This window comes from Streptopelia decaocto, assembly GCF_964273445.1.
Source record: "Streptopelia decaocto genome assembly, chromosome: 13".
NCBI lineage: Eukaryota > Metazoa > Chordata > Aves > Columbiformes > Columbidae > Streptopelia > Streptopelia decaocto.
Genome location: NC_138668.1, coordinates 5,400,686 through 5,417,779, shown reverse-complemented (window position 1 = coordinate 5,417,779; position 17,094 = coordinate 5,400,686). Strand labels below are relative to the sequence as shown.

At 44.9% G+C, this 17,094-nt stretch overlaps 1 protein-coding gene across 4 annotated transcripts; it reads right to left on the bottom strand.

The window, feature by feature from the left end:
* Positions 1-8,701: 8,701 nt before the first annotated feature.
* Positions 8,702-16,891, bottom strand: C1QTNF8 (C1q and TNF related 8). Of its 4 annotated transcripts, none has more exons than XM_082064821.1 (3): positions 16,593-16,891; positions 11,100-11,340; positions 8,702-10,359 (listed from the first exon to the last, which is right to left on the bottom strand). In XM_082064821.1, the coding sequence occupies exons 2-3, from the start codon at positions 11,323-11,325 to the stop codon at positions 9,812-9,814; spliced, it is 774 nt and encodes a 257-aa protein (XP_081920947.1). In that variant the 5' UTR covers positions 11,326-11,340; positions 16,593-16,891; the 3' UTR covers positions 8,702-9,811. The 4 variants fall into 4 exon arrangements, with proteins under 4 accessions (XP_081920947.1, XP_081920949.1, XP_081920948.1 ...); XM_082064823.1 differs by lacking the exon at positions 16,593-16,891 and adding an exon at positions 14,612-14,721; XM_082064822.1 differs by lacking the exon at positions 16,593-16,891 and adding an exon at positions 14,235-14,561.
* Positions 16,892-17,094: the final 203 nt, after the last annotated feature.

Below are 17,094 nucleotides of genomic sequence, written 5' to 3'. Positions count from 1 at the left end.
AGGAGCAGTGAGCAGTCCCACTTTGCTTCGTGGCTTGTGAGGTGCTATCACACCTGAATATCTCTAAGAGCCTTTTTCAAGCAGTATTTTGCATGAGGACTGACTTTGTACAAGCCACTTTGCACAAGAAGTGGTGCTGTGTTTAATTTGGTTACAAATGCAAACACACAAACACATTCCTTCTGCTCAGCAAGCAGCCGGGCAGCCAGGAGGAGGTTGCAGGACAATTCCCACAAATCCAAACTAGATCCCAGGCAGAGATTAATTCTGCAATTAACTTCAATAATAGCAGGATCCTATTAACTCATGAATCATTTTGGAACAATACTTTATCTAGTGCCAGAGGGTGTTTTTGAGTGTGAAACTAAAAGCATTTGGGGGATATTATATTGAGTGCCATGGCTCTTTTTGCATTTTAAAGACCTAATATTTGACTTGCAAAGCCGCTCTACCTCTAACAAGTGCCACCTAATAATAAAAGCTTTTGGTGTTTTCCTATTCACTAGTATAGCAAAGGGACAGACCATGAGTCAGGGCAGAAATTCAGAGGCAGCCACCGGCACCATGACATCTTTTTCAGCTTTACACAAGAGAGACAGTCAAGGGTGAACAAGTCACAGCAAATCAGGAGGGACGTCTGTGCTGCTGCTGAGTTTGGGGACAGATCACCTAGTTATTATTTATCCTGCCCATCATGGGGTTGTCCTGAGATGCTGCAGGTTGACTTTCAGCTGTCCAGCTCTCAATTAAAGCAGCGGGTGGGGAGAGGTTAAATGTGTTTGCATGGGCAGAAGAGTGTTGCAGGGCATATGAACTGCGCAAACTGCTTTGCCCAGAGCCTCAGTATGGAAGGAGCTTCTCAATTTGACACAGTATGTGGTATCTGTCAGCTCTGAGCACCCACTGCTTTCCTCCCCAGAGCCCCTAACAAATGACATTGTCAGTAATTAACCAAATGCGGTTAGCAGTTTTATGGCTGATAAATTGTAACTGTTATTCTTAATGAGCAGAGAGACTCAATCAGACGAGGTTAATATACCAAATAAATGCTATTTGCTCCACTTCAGCATTATCCAAGGTGAAACACCCCAGCACTGGGAGATACTGAGCACAAAATACAGCGACATAGAGACACTGATGACTGAACATTTGCTAATGTGCAAACCACTAGGAGACCTGAAATCCCCAGGACCCGATAACTTGAATGATCTCCAATAACAGGCCAGGTCTGATCAACACAGGCAGTGCTGGCTGCGTGATCCAGGATCCATGAAACTACTAAATTCAGGCCAGGTTCTCACTGTCTGCTTGATCTTACTACATTCTGGTCTCAGAGGTATAGCTAGGGGAATGATTGGAGGTTATATGAGATTATATTCTCCAAATATTTTAGCTGTGTAACCAGCCCCAGCCATTCCTTCAGCCTTCACAAATGGGAGCAGGGCTGGGGAGGAGTCCTTGCCAAAAGCCTGAATGTGCGAATACCCTTTCCACTTTCACTTTGTGTCTTCAGAGAACTACGCTCTTTGCTTTCTTAATGAGATAATTTAATATATTGGCTGCTCAGGTCTATTTCTACCTTCACGGCAGAGAGTAACTGAAGTCCTGTCCACTGTTAGAGCTACGGTTGTGCAGGGAACCTCTGTGACTCAACATGGCGGTTGTAGCATCCCAAATTAAATGTGCCTGGTACGTTTTTTCATGTTTCCTGCATTACACACTCCTCCCAACCCTGTTCTTCCATTCCCAGGAGAGCAGCAAGGCTCACTCTCTCTCTGCAATGTACAATAAAGCTAAAATACACAGCACTGCTGCCAAACGGGCACAGAAAGCACGGCATGAGAGAGCGAGGAGGAGCTGGCATCCACATCACCTATTCCAGCAGCTCCTTTTGTATTTTATTGGATTTTAAACCAGCAAACAACAAGCCTTGCACAGATCGAGCATCACCACAGTGGTGTTATGCTGCTGTCAGCTCATTTCTCCACCCTGGAGAACAGCTGCCATCAGTGTGTGCTCTGAGGGAGCATTTCCCACAGAGAGCAGCAGGTTTCAGGGACAGAACCTGTGTTTATTCACAGCTGAGTGTTTTTAAAAGGTTTTTACTGAAGTCTGAAAGTCTTGGTATTTCCCTTGCCTCCCAAGCATTTTCTGAGCCTTTCCCTGCTTGATTTTACCCAGGACTGAAGGGAAAAGAGATGGGGACTCCTGCCCAGGGCACTTCAGAGAAATTCTTATCAATGGAATCCAGGCTCTGCAAATAAGAGTGGCAGACCCCCCAAATCCAGGCAGATACTGTTTAATTCCATGGACACTAATACTTGTCTGGCCCTGCCACCCCAGATAAACACAGTGACGTGTAATTTACACCTCACTGTACAGGTGCCTTTTTAATCAACAGGAGAGTCAGAATTCTGCCTGGAGAAGGGATGGAAAGCACATACAGAGAAACAGGGGGACGAATGACCTTGTTGAGTAATTGGTTTGCACTCTTGCTTGCCTGGGAACAGGGCAATATGATTCCCTGGGTACCCACAGGCAGCTGTGTGGTGCTGGCATTTCACATTAGCAAAAAACCCCAAACCTAGTGGTAATTCCTGTTTCCTGCAACAGAAGTTTTGCTCTTTCAATGGCCTTTCAGTGACTGAGGCAGGAGATCTGCCACTTGCTCACACTGCAGCATTCAGGACCCCGAGCCAGCAAAAAGGTGTCTGCTCCCTCCACGACCGAGGAAGGAAGCAATTTCCGTGAGTTGGCTTTAATGCAATTTTCCCTGGAAGAAAGGAGTTGCAAATAACATTAGGTTGTCATGCCCAATGGATGGCAGCAATTGATGGGGTGCCCAGATCCTCTTCAGCAGCTTTTGGTCGGAGCATGAAGTACAGCTGCTATCAAGAAAACTTCCCCTGATTTGGGACAGGGAAAGCAAAGCCCCCATCACTGCAGCCCCCATTCCACCAGCTCATCCCAGTTTGCCCATCCCTGAGCTGCAGCCAGTGTTAGCAGAGGGCATAAAGCTCTGCCCACGTTTCTGCTGTGGCCAGATTCATCACTGTGAAGATACAAGTAGCTCTGAGGTCTCCCCACAAGAAAGTAGGTCTTGCCCCATTAGAGTCACAAGGTGTGTGAACTCTTTTACCAGGGCACTTCTGAACATCTGCTTAGACAGAAAGTGTATAAAATATCACAAAATGAGGCAAAAAAAAAGGTGCCGGGGAGCCAGGTAGCATGAATTGGAAGAGAGAGCACACAGGTTTGCAGTTTCCACGTACTGCTTCTTGGACCTTTGTTCTGAAAGCTAAAACCAGCATGGAAAATGAGGGTGCAGGAGGAGAAAGAGGCATCCCCAGGCCTCTCCCTGAGAAACTCACAGCGGGGGGATAACAGGGGGGCTCCCCAGCCTGGCCTGGACCACTCCTTGCTGCTCTGTCTGCTGTGGGCAACACCATTCCCAACCTCCCACCCAAGCAGACTCCAGGGTGGGGAGGCAGGTGATGTCCCCACACCATGTGCAGGCCAAAGTCTCCAGCCTTTTAGCTCCCTATTGCTCTCTGGCTTGTAAGTGGTTTCTATTTGTTTTGACACTTTCCTATTCTATCTGCTGCATTTTATCTGCTACTTTAAATCTTTGTTGGTGAATAGGGTCTTACTAGAATCATTAAGTTCCATTCAACTCATCCAAACGCAACCCATTAGCTTTATTTGTTGCCTGGTTTCCTTATCTGCACTGATGTTATCTGCCTGTTCCTGTTGTAAAATAAAAGTTTCCTTATTGAAAGGAAGAAAGCAGTTTGCTGAAGGCAGAGGTTCCTCTTGTGCTTACCCTGACCGACAGAGAAAGACCCTTCCAGAAAGGGAGGAAGGATCTGCACCAGAAACAGCCTCTTTACCTAAAAAAAAAGCTGCGAGTAGGAGGGAATGGAGGATTTGTTGGATACAGCCGCCGTGACAGATTTAGCATCTCTATGATAGAGGCAGGTGAGCACCACAAGCAGTGCAGGATGCACCCAGGTACTGCCTGGTTATGTGTTTGTAATATTATAATAGTTAATCCACTGAGCAACTGATATTTAAGCACCGAATGTTAGAGGTGCCGCACATCTGCAGCTCACCCTGGCCCAATGATGTCCTCACATCCCCAAATATGTCCAGGAAGAATTTTTCAGGTTTTAGTTTTTATACGACCAGTGCTTTTAAGACCTAGTTACCTGAAGAGAGGTTTCAAAAGGGATGAGGAGGGTAATCAGACTTCCAAAAGTGTCCAGCACATCTGCAAAGCAAAATGCTTAGTGCCTTAACAGAGAAAAGCCTGGCTTACACAAGCTCACAGCCCTTATTAAGCTTATGATCAGCCAGAAGAGAACTGTGATTACAGCAGTGACTAAGTGATGGCTTATTGCTGCAGGCTGAAACGAAATCAAGGAATCGGGCTGTCTTTGTAGAGCACAGCTGAAAGACTGAGCACAGAGCAAGATTTCAGGCTTAGCAACCCTAAGCCCAGCTCAGTGAGATGCTGCAAAGCAGAGGGCAGCAGGATGAGCACAGCCTATCTCTGGGATAGCACATGGTGAGCAGGAGAGAGCACAGGAGCCAGATTGTGCTTAGGAGCCAGAGTCAGTTCTCCCAAGTTCTCTTCTCACTTGGCTCTGACCACTCATTGCCATCACAGAGCTGCAAGCGAGGCAATTAACTGTGCTTCAGACTCAATGCTAAACCTACAGCAAGATGAAGACTTAACCTTCCCCTTCTGCTCTGTTTATTGAGAATCAGAAAGTACTATAAGAAGGGTTCTCAAAGGAGATGACTTTTGCTATGCAGCTCACCGGAAGAGTCACTGAACTAATTCAGAAGTTTAATCAACTGAGACGAGGCTGGGAGTACAGAACTGCAGGGTTTGACCCAGAACAGAATAATTAGAAGAAAAACCAGGGACCACACAGTGTTTTTGGTTTCCTTGATGCCATTTGGCATCCAACGCACTGAGCACCAGCCCAGACACAGCTCTGCCAGGTACAATGAGCTCTAATAACACTGCAAGAGCTATTAACCTGAACACTGCTTCTTTGTCACAGCCAGGATTATAAACCCTTTAACACCTCTTTCAAGAGAGTATTTCTCAGTAGTTATAGCATTATTTAAAGACTGCACAAAAAGGCAGTAAATTCTTTAGGAGCAAGGTCTTCTGCCAGGTCAGTGAAGAAGTTGCAGGAACCAGCAATAGGACCCAAGAATCGTCCTTGTTACAACACCCTCACACTCAGCATAGGCAACAGAAACAGAGACAACAAAAATACATGCGGAGTACTGTGAATTAAAGTAGTGCCTCCTCTACTTCTCTATTGAACACTAGAGGAAGCTTTCATCTATAATTTTTCCCCAGCACCTCACTTATTCAAACTCACCTCCCTCAGCAAATCCAAAAGGCACCAGAGTCTTCACTGCTGCCCTATATGGCCCCCCAGCTTGTTAAGGCAGACTCAGGTGGGCTCCAAGTAATTTACTGCTTCTCCATCTAAAGAGGAGTTCAAGCACCCCCCTAAATTCTGCTTCAGGAACAGAAAAAGGGAAGGGAAGGAAGGGGAAGGGAAGTCTGTACTATTTTTAAGCTTCTAGGGGAGAAAAAGGGTCAGACGCTTTTGTGTTTGAACTCAGAGATGTGGTGTTTTTAGGTTAAGTCTGCAAGTGCAAGCACTTTTTCCTGTCTTACACTTGCAGAGGTAAGAACAGGAAAACGAGAGTAAAAAAAATAATAGAGAGCAATTAAGTAGTTAAGTAAGAGCTCTGCAGAAATCTTACAAGTCATCATGCAGTGCTTCATTTAGGGCAATCATGTAAGGAAGGGGAGTGAATGAGCACATTTGGAAGTCATAAGACAGACTTAGGGACAGGGTTCAATGGGGCAGAGAGATCCCCAGTAATTACTGAGCTGTGCTGCAGGATTTCTCGTGTGTGGGTTGGTGCAGCTGGAAATTGCGGATGAAGTATATTTAAAACAACATTAAGCAGGCCTGGCTCAGCTACTTCTTATGGGGGTTTTCAGTGGGAACTGTTTCTTGTGGCTCTTTCAGGCTTTCCTCAAGGGACAAAAAGGCTGAAACATAAATCTCCAGGAAAAGAAGGTTGAAGGGGCCCTGTGCAGCAAGGTGCTTCATTCCTCTGCTCGAAGCCAGAGCTGCCCATATCATTTCTAGCAGAACCTCAGATGCCTTTGAAGGCTTCCTGGGATGGAGAACTCTCATTTTCCATGCTGCAGCCACTTGCAGAGTCTCAGTCTCCTTCTACCTGAAGTGTTTTTTCCTAATGTTGAACATAAATCTTGCCCTATCCCCACTGGATATGAACAGGCTGTTTGTTTGCTCTCTTTCATCTGTCACCCTTCTGTACAAGGATGGACACTGTCCCAGCACTTTGCCTCCAAGATGCTCCTGTGGGGCTCTGATGCCAAAGAGATGAAGGAAAGTCCCTTAGATGAGTTTATCTCCTCCCTATTGCCAAAGTTTGGGCTGGTAAGTGTAAATCCCATACAGATTAGTGGTCAGAAAACAAAACATATGTCATCTTAAAGTCTGTTTTAATCTTCCTAAGGCAACCAAAAGAGATTTTTGGGAGGGTAGATGCTTCAAGGTTCCAGTTCTCCATCTACAGCTTTTTCTGCACAGCTCCTTGTATATACTCTCAACAGGTCCCTCTGCTTCCCCTGTTTCTGGCCCTGCCCCAAGGACAGGTGAGGTTATTTTGGCAAATTGATTTATTGGTGTCTTGTACCATGTAGGTTTTATCTTCCACAAGGGTCCTGGGGTGAGACCTACAGCAGAGCTAATGTTTCTTAATGAAAAGTACTAGGATTTATGGCAGATGAGACAGTTCTTTCATTTCTGTGTAATACTGTTCACTGAAGGATTTGGAAAAAATATTTCGACAGATCCCTGATGACTTATTTCAAAGCATAAAATACTAAGTGCCAATTTAAGGAAATAATTAGAAAGGTAAATACACATTAATTTTTTTCATTTTCATTTAGATTTCAGCACTTAAACCCCTCACTTTCTTTAAAAGAGAACCTTAAACGCTTATTTCGAAGTTCTGTTCTCCAAGCCATGTATTGCTGGAAAAAAGGGATTAAAATTATGTTCCTATAAGAGAGGCCCTGCCAAGCTGCCTATTTGTTGATGAGTAGATCTCAAATATTTGTGCTTTGGATTTGGCTCATTAAACTTCTCTGAAGAGGGATGCTTGTCCAAGCCCCTGAAGGTGGCAAAAACTGGTCGATGATTCAAAAGGCGGCAATACGAATGTCTTTGTATATTAAGCTTTTTAAATATTGCAGTGTTTTTCCCCAATGAACTTGAAAGGTTGAGACTTCTAGTTCTTTGCTATAAGTGACTAATTTGAATAATATGGGCAACACAATAATATTTTTTTTATTTGAAAGCTTATTATGCACCTGAAAACAAGGTGACTTTAATGATTTACCTGCTTATGCCACTGGTGTGTCAGTCATGAGCTTTTTGAGTGTCTCCTATTGCTTCAATAATCAGACTTTCTCTAACCGTGTGTCTCAGTGCTATGGAGATATGCATATATAGTGATATAGACGGATGGATTTTTGCTTGCTTCCTAGTAGAAAGAAACTTATCCAAAATCAGTGTGGGTTGAACATAAACGTGTTCTGGGTGTGTTTTTTCCAGTGCTTAATTAAACACTGTCAAGAACTCCAGCTGGGCACGACATTTTAAGATGGCTGGATCTTTTTCCTTTTTCCTTTTAAATTACAGTCAATGCAGCAAATTGCAGACAGGGGTGAGCCAAAACTGCTCGATATGTGAGGAATGTTAGACAGCCCCGCAACTGCGTCTGTTTCAGCGAATAATACCCGTTCGACCACAGGCATCCCGTGTGCTCCTCTGCCAGTGGTACCCTGCAGCTGGAGTTCGAGATGCTGCAGCTGCAAAATCTGAGTGGGGAAAGAAAAGATTTAGAGCTCTCAGATATGGTACGTGGCTGGGAAAATTGGCATGCAAACGTCTTCACTGGGTCTGGCGCAACGGAAAGGTTTTTGCTCATGCCTGTGTTTGCTCAGCGCTGGCATCTCCCGGCAGTGCCCTCGGCACTAACTGGCGTGTGCTGCAAATAAGCAATGCAGCCATTAGGGCTTTTACCATCACCCTAATGGAAAGAGCTGATTAGGAAGCTTTTTCAGAAGGAGGGTGGGAAGGAAATGCTGTGCAATGGCCTGACCTAAGCAGCTGGGAGAGCTGGTAGCAGCTCAGTGGAGGATCTGCATAAAATGCCCTTGGGAGTGATTTTTAGAGCTAAGTGGATTTCCCACTTTGCCTTTTCAAAGACAGCAGGAGCAAATGTGATGTTTCAAGGCATGCTAGACCCACTTTTGTCATGCATTACTTAAAAGTTCTAAGCTTCATGAAGATTGTGAGATCTCAAAGATTTGTTATTTATTTTACAGCAAGGGGTTATTAACTACTCTGTCTCCCCATCCTGATACTTGATGGTGACTGTTTACTGGCCTGCAAGGGAGGAGTTGAAGGTCACAGTCTAGTTTCTGGAGTCCTTTGGTGTTTAAGTAACTAAAATTGCCATCTGAGACTTTTGTGTAGGTCTGGATTTTCAGCCTAGTGCTTTTAGCCCTGTACCGTGAAAACACGCATGGAGATAAGATAAACAAAACCAGGGCACTCAAAGCGAGTGTACTCAAAGCAATATCTTTATTTCAGCTACTTTTCCAAACAGCTGTGGGTAGGAGATACAGCAGAGAAGCAGTTTGCTTAGCAAGAACTTTTCGGGTATCCTTCATACAAATGGCTTCGGATGCAAACAGGAGACTGGGGGGGAATGGACAAGGAGGAACTGGAGAAAATGATGTTTCTAGCTGCTGCATGTACCTTTCCGCTGCTATGCCAATAATTTTTTAGGAAAAAAGAAACTGAATCTCTTAAAATATCACTGCTTATAATAAAGCACCTTTTTTCTTTGCAGTGAAGCACCTTTTTTCTTTTTGGTTTCTTCTCAACTTCCCAAAAATGAGGGATCCTAAGGCAGGGTCCACCATTTTCCTTAAAATGGGAAATACACATGTTCCCAGCCAAGCTGGATGTTCTTGTGAGAGAAGTACTGCCAGCAGTACAGAAGTCCAGCAAAGTTATAGCCCATGGTTGCAGCTGTACTTAAAACAATGTGCCTCTGAAAAAGCTTTTCCAGATTGATATGTTGTTATTTATCTAATTCTAGCATTATGCTTTCAGAATGTGATATTACATGAAATTGACCAAAAATGTAATTTAGGGTAAAAGTACTGTGCAAAATATCATTCTTAATGCTGGTGCATTCTTGCCCACCTGAGTGGAGCAGACCTCTTGAAGGTGCTGGCGAGTGTGGGCTCTTATTAGCAATTAGCACACTGCAGAGATCCCCCAGTATGGTTGTAGGAGCAATGACGTTACAAAACTAGCACCCATAAATGGTATCTGAAGATGACCCTTAGATGTAATTAAAATACCTTCTCTAAAGCAGAGCAAAAAGGTTCAATTTTTTGCTGCCAACTTGGGAAATTCTTCAGGGATGTAACTGGGGCTGCAGAACTGAGGTCTTCTGCACGTCTTCTCCAGGGCCCATAAGGGCTGAAACCTTCTCAGTACTTGTGTAGTTTGCATCACCTTGAAACAGTCATTTCTGTTCACACAGGTGTCCTTGGCATGGACAGACAACCCTGTCAGCAAGCCTGGAAGCCAGTGGAACCAGACAGAAGCATTTCTAATGTATCTACCAAAGCTTTGAGCCCAAAGCTGGTGAATGGCTACTCTATGGCTGGCTTGATTAAATGGCCATTGAAGATGATGTAAACATCAGACTCCTCACTATAGATGGCGTTTTCTCGCTCCCGCTTGAACATCCTCACCCAGACCTCCTCCCCTTCCTGCAGGTCCAGCATCAGGCTCTGGCTCTGCATGATGCTCCGATCGCTGGGCTGGGCGTAGAGGATGGCCACCTCTTTTTCGTTCTTCATCAAGTGCAGGTAGGTTTCCTTGAAGTTCCAGGTGTGGACATTGAGGCTGAAGTAGTAGATTCCTGCCACATAGCAGAAGAACTTCCCCGAGAACATGTTGAAGTGCTTGTAGAGGTTCACGAACTCGGTGTCAAAAGTGACGTGCTGGAAGTAGTCTGAGCTGTGAAGGGGTTTTCTCCGACCCACCGAGAAAGCAGCGTAGAGCTGCTTGCAGGAATGGCCTTGTGGGCCAGGCTGGCCTTTCTGTCCTTTCCGTCCATTATAGCCACGTAGGCCTCTTTCTCCCTCCTTCCCAACTGCTCCAGGGTTCCCTTTCTGTCCCATTTCACCCTTCTCACCTGTGAGCATAAAGGAAAACCTTGTCAAACACAAGCACGTGAAGCCCAAGCCGTAGACACATCCTGCTGGAGAAAACCACTTAGGCAGCCGCTAAAACACGGTTTTCCCAGCACAGATATCTGGAAGCATTGGTCAGACACCAGCACCTTCCCGATTCTCAGAAGGATAAAAATGTCAGGTGAAACCCTGACCCCGATCAGCTTGTGGTGCCAAAGTCCAATGTCCAATAGTAGAAATTCAGACTGATTGCCTGAATCCAGAATTCATGAAACCAGCTCCTTCTTGCAGAGGTTTGAGCAAGAAAAGTTACTGATTTTGCTGAGGTCTGATTTGGGCCTGGGAAAAGTGGTTGGGTTTGTGCACCACCACTTACAGGACTCCTTGGCTTGTCTCTGCTATTATGTGCTTCGTTTTTGTATTCCTGCCTCACTGAGACAAAAAATGTGCAATGGAAAAGGTGAGTGACACCTCTCCTTTTATCTAATTCTATCATTTAGTAATTCTGTGATAATGTTTGTATCTGTTTTTTAGTGTGACCTAACCTGACATTCCAGTGATTCTGGTTTTTGACAGATTAGAGCCTTTTGTCAACATATTTACATCTTGTGCCATATCACCCCTTGACCTTATTTTGGGTAAACATAGTGGATGAGCTTTTGGTGTAAGGAAGAGCAGAGCTTGCAAAATGAGGGTGAGCAAGCAAGATAAAGATGTTATCACGGTAGTCAGCTTTACCCACCTTTGAGAATGGTGATATCTATAGTGGGCTGGACTTTGGGTACCGCATAGGCAGGGTCGCTGCTCATCCTTGTGTATCGTGAGGAGACGATGGAGACAGGCTGCTCTGAAGGTCCACAGCATCGCACGCATGAGAGGCGACGCGGTTCCCGTCTTGGCTGTCCCTCCTCCAGCACCGCACCGACGTTCGCAGTGGACACCAGGAGCAGGAGAATCACGGCGCTCATCTTCAGCAGAGCCAGCTGGACACAGCAAAGAACAGAAATTATTAACACGGTGATTCAAATCAGAGCTTCTGATGGGCCATCTGTTAATGTTCCCGTAAGGCGTGTTTCTTCTGATTAATTATTAGCTTATCTGGTAGTGGAACCAGGAGACTCCAGGTAGGAAGGGTGCCCCGGTGTGTACTGTTTACAAGCAGTGGAAAAGGCAATCCCCGTCTCTCATTACTTACAGGTGAAATATCTGACAAGAGGCACCATGTTCAAAACAAAACAATAACAAAAAACCACACACACCCAAACCTGCTGAGATTGGAAGCTGAGGCTGAGATGTTTGAAGCTGTTGTAGCAAACTCTGCTCAAGGCACACTTGCTGCCCCTGGCTGCTCTTGGAACAGCCCTTGCAAAATGCGAAAGACTTGGAGTGTTGCTCTGTTGGCTGCTGTTTCTTGCATTGCCATTCTGGAAGGTTCAAAATCAGATGCAGAAAACGAAACTTTATATAAATATAGAGCCTAAATCCATTTGTGGTTGTGGGGTTTTTTTGTTTGGTTGGCTGAGGTTTAATTTTGGTATTTTTAGGAAAAACCTGAATGGAAAGATGGAAATGAAATTAAAAGAAATCAAAAGCATTTGTCTCTTTAGAATAGTCTCTCTCAGCCTCTTTCCAAGGTGACCTGGCCAAGCACTTTGTGGCTTTGACCATACCCACGTGCTCTTCCTAGCAGAACTTCTGTGTACGCTTTCCATTTTTATTTTCCAGGGTGCAGAATGGAAAGCCAAATAGCTGCAACAAATGGATTGAACTGGGATTTGCTCTGCACAAACACTAGTTTTTGAGATCATCTATTACATTTTCATCTTCTACCAGCAAGCTCCAAAGGCCCTGAATCCTGGGTAAAATGAACAGAGAGAAAATGTTTCAGGGAGTGCACATGAGGTGAGTTTTCTCCACCTCCCCATCGCCTTCTTTCCTAGGAAGGGATTGGAGCCTGGGAGAGGCAACTGTCTCCTCATACCATCCATAATTAGTGTAATTCTCCTGATTGCAGTGGTGTTTCATACAAGATAGATTTTGGATCGATGCCTTTCTGGACCTTATCCAAAGTCCAATTAGTTGGATGGAGTCTTGCTGACCTCAGGCTGGGAAGAGCTTTTACGGCTGCTCTTCTACCAGCTTTAGTTCCTGGAATAGTTGGTAAAGGTAGTTGTTAAATGTCCTGGCTTTCAGAAATAGCTCAGTGAACGCACAGGTCACATCCGCAGAGTGAGGGGTTCTTACCTTGGAGCTTTACAAAGGCTTCACTGGGTACAAAATGGGCCAGCTGAGAAAATTTGGGAAAAAAAGTATCAGTCTAGGGCAAGGGCATTCTTGGGAAATGCTTTTTTCTAGTTCTTACCTGCTCCAAAAGAACTGTGATTCGCACCTTTTATTACTTGGTGCAATCCAGCTCCTCGGAAACCTGACAAATACTTACTAGCAGGGACAAAATAACTTTCCTTCTGACAGCGGCGAAAATTCTTTCATCAAATCTATCACAACTTGAAATGATCTTTCTATTCATAGTCATACATCATTCTAGGTACAAGTCTGAGGAGGGATTAATACTCCTTTTACGTTAGTGTTCAGGGCATGACTCTTATTTTCATTAAGTCCTTTTTAATTTTCATTCACTTCTTAAGCCATCTTTGTGATGCCAAACAGGAACAGAAATGCAATGTAAGTCTAAATGGCAGCAGGTCATAACTAACCAACCATACGTGACCAGAACAGAAAGTTTGCACTACAGAGAGAATTTGGTGTCTGCGCGATGTTTCTGGGGCCTCCTCTGCAGTAATTGAAGTTTTTATATATTCATAATGGCCTAAAGAAGACCCCATGTCCATTCAGAGTCCCAGGGAATCAGGGCAAATACATCCTCCATGGGACTAAAAGCTATTTAGGAGTCAATAACCTGGGGATAAAGTATAGGGCATTGGATTACATTATCAGAACATTAAAACCGGATGATGAAATTGCTCATAATACCTTCATGAAGAAGAGCATTCATTAAGTGGAACATTCATAATGAGTGGAAGGGAAAGGATTCATAAATATGAAGAAATTACTTTGCATTTTTATAGAACATTATTCTCCTTAAGATGAATGGCTTTCATATATATATATATATATATATAAAACCCATCAAGCTTTTTATTTCCACATTTTTTACTTGCTATGAACAATCTGCATCTAAAGTGCTGGTTTTCCAGTGACACCTGGAATTCCCAGTGTCTACCAGCAAAAAAACCCAGAATCCTCTCATGCAGGGCTCTAGAGATGCCACAAACCTATCCTAGAGAAGGGCAGAAACCATCATTTCCAGTTCAGGGAGTTAAATGATGTAATTCTTTATTCTTGTGTGCAACTTCTCATTTAAATATATTTTCTTGACACTATTAAGCCAGAGAGAGCACCTTGATTTTTTTTTTTTTTTTTTTTTCTGGCTCATGATTGAGTTTAATCTTATAGCTCAAGGTAGACAGCTTATGTATGAGGCACATTTGCTCGTGCAAAGCTTTTTAATCATTCTGTGTACCTGAAGAATCTCAATACTTTGATATAAAGTAACACATCTGGGCAATAGAAAGGATAAGAAAGCCCTATAATATTTGCAAAAAATAGCTTGCTTGCTCTGCACACAGAGGAAATAAAGCAAGAAGGTGAAGCAAGTCAGCCTGGAAGCTGGACCAAAAGGTTTTCCCTGTGGTTAATAACGTGGAGTTTCCAGCCTGACCCCTGATTGTGGTCAAGCCACAACTGGTCCATCAGCACTGCCAGCAGCCCCTCTGGGATGTGTAGGTCAAGCCAAAGGTACAAATCTACCTTAATCTAGCCCAGGCCCATGTTTTCCATGGGTACAGTAAGTCCTTACCTTGCAAGGATACTGAAGAATAAATCCCAGTAATAACTGTGCTGAGCTCACGCGCTGCTTTAGTGAGAGTTCACGAGGCAGAAATTGGTCTTGGATCCCTGAGTCGTACTTCACATTTCTGCTGACATTTTCCTTCCTGTTATTCCTCAGGCTCCACTTGGAAAAGCAATCTATGACTATCTTTGCTTTAAATTCACAGGACAACACCAGCCACTGCCCATTTTAAATTAATGACAAATCTGGACTGAAAACCCAAGAGGGCAGTTAAGATTAAAACCTTTTTCTTGCGCCACAGAGACGGAAAACACACAAATGTGTCAGGCGTGAACCTCGGCATCGTTCCAGAGACGGAAAACATCCTGGGTCTGATTTTTTACCTTTTGTTTTCTTTCAAATCCCGATCTCCTCGCTGCTACAGACCTCCTTGCACCGCCGGCAGCAGGAAACGAAGCATCGTTAGGGCTGGGTTCGTCTGGACGCTGAACTTCCTCTTGGAAATGGTTTGTTTGGGATTATTTTTCTTTTAAATTTTCTTCCCCAAGAGGATCTAAAATTTCTTCATGAGCAACTTATTGTAGAAAAACCCAAAACACTGAAGGAGCTTGTGTGTTTTCCAAGGCAAAGCTCAGCGGTTCCTCTGCCCGCGGGGCAGCTCCTCCCTCATGCGATGCGGCAGAGATGCTCGAGCTGAGCATCCCGAGCCCATCTGCAGCCATGAAGTGACTTGAAGGCTCACAGACAAGAATATTTGAATCACAACAAGCAATGTGGTTTAAAATTTTCCACTGTCTGTAGTGGTTTGCAGATGACCAACATTAACGCCCTCTCGTCCGTAGTGTTTATGCAACGTGCTGGGGTGAAGAAGAAGAGGTTGGGAAATGCTGCTGGATACAGGCGGGTTGGTTTGAGTTGTGAGTGGGGTGGGGATGGAGCAAAGCCAGGATCTATATCTCTAACAATCTGGATGAACACTTGGTCAGTGAATTTGTAGCTCCCTCTCTAATTATTTGGGGTTTTTTTAATTTTATTTTTCTGATGCTTTTTTAGCACGTGCTATTCCCAGTGTGGGTGAACTGCCCTAATTCCTCTGTCCCGGGAGGAGCTGTGAAAAATGTTCACCCCACCGGTTCGTGCCACTGAGCAGCAGCAGCTCCTGTGGTCACCACGTGCTCTCTCCAGCTGCGATTTTACCCGTCAGACGTGGGAAAGGATGAGGATCCCAAGCAAATGTCCCTTCCTGCTGCCTGCACATGCTCAGGCTTATGGGACTGTGTGGATTTAACACAGTCTTCAGCAGACACTATGGGAGGAGATGCTGTGCCCGTATGAGAATGGTCCCTTGCACCTGGGGTCCAGCACCTTCACATGGTACCACTTTTCCTGGTCTGTGGCAGGGGTTGCTATCACACTTACCTCAGCATAGACAGGGAGCAAAAAGATGTTTGCTGGTTCCTTTCCTAAGCAAACAACTCTTCCCTATCTCGCTCTTCTCATCCCTGTCTACCCCTCTGGCGCCAGGAACATGCCTGCACTGTCCTGGGAATGGTCCTGCTTGGGGCTGGGCGCTCCTTGCAAGTGATCCCATCTCCGTAGCAAGCCCAGACACTGATTCAGCCCGGCACAGGGCGCATTACAGTTAAGTCATTCCCAGTGCAGCTTCTCTGACGGAGCAATTCACCCTGACGAAGTGTATGGCACCAATGCTCCTTCACCCTTCCCAGCAGAAAAGCAGCTTTCCTGTGACTTGTCACTGCTGATTTAGTCACTCCGCGAACTCAGCTTTCCGTCTGCCGAAATAAAGCAGGCAGAGGTGCCCCTGCAGCAGGTCCCATGGGTGCTGTCACAGCGGGGTGGGTGGCAGCGCCAGGACACCACTGCTGGCAGCAGCAGCACCGTCCTGTCCCTGCTGCAAACCCCTGCTCACAGCTCAGGAGCGAGCGGCGCCTTTCAAAGGGCTGCAGTTCCCCGGCAAGGCTGGAGAAATAAAAGTTTCCACGTCTGCAGAGAACGCCAGGAAACAGCTTTTTCCTGTATCAGATCAGGCACCGTCCCCGTCCCACCGCTCAGCCGCGGCTGAGAGCAAAAGCAGACTATAGGGAAGCATCATTCTGAGGTGCTAAGAACAGTTAATGAAACAAGAAGTGTTAGCAGGGACAAATTAAAGTCAGCTCAGCAATAACCTGGCCTTGCATTTATTTCACCTGCTGCAGTGAAGCAGAAAAAGTGAGATGAAGCACGGCAGGCAGAGACCACCTCTTCTCATGACTCACCCAAGCAACCTGCTTCTGCAGGGTGGGAACATTTTGTTCCCTATGGCAAGAGTATTTTTTCCCCCCAACTTATTCAAATCCATTTAACTTACCTTGTGACTCATAAGCCCCTGTCTTTTACTTTCCTTGTTGTTGCTTAGCAGGATGCATAATATGAAAGCTGCTGTTCATTCAGGTATTTCAGTTCTCGGTGGCTGCTGCAGCTTCCTAGCTGGAGTCCAAATGAAACACTGAAAGTCAGGCCGGCTCCTTATGAAACCCAGCAACGAGGTTGTTTGCAAAAGCAGGGTTTTTTCTTGTTTCTTTACTTGCATCAACTCGTACTGGGTCTGTGTGTTTTTGTCCTGCTATAGGACTTGCAGCCAGTCTGTCGGGTTGCACGTTGCCTCTCACAATGATGGCAATGAAGACCAAAAAAATTTGTGAATAATAAAAATGAAAAGAATATCAAAAAACCACAGACTGAAAACCACATCCAGTGCTCTCGCCAAGAGAAAAAGTGCTGGGATCACATGGAAATAATTTTTTTTTGGGAGATTTCGGCATCTTTTTAGGCAGGAGAAAGGAGCAGGGAAAAATAACCCCAAAAC

Excerpts from the sequence above, each read along its gene's own strand:
- C1QTNF8 (XM_082064821.1), bottom strand. The coding sequence starts at position 11,325 with ATGAGCGCCGTGATTCTCCTGCTCCTGGTGTCCACTGCGAACGTCGGT. Across the intron at positions 10,360-11,099 it reads AGATATCACCATTCTCAAAG|GTGAGAAGGGTGAAATGGGA; the intron begins GTGGGTAAAGCT and ends TTATGCTCACAG.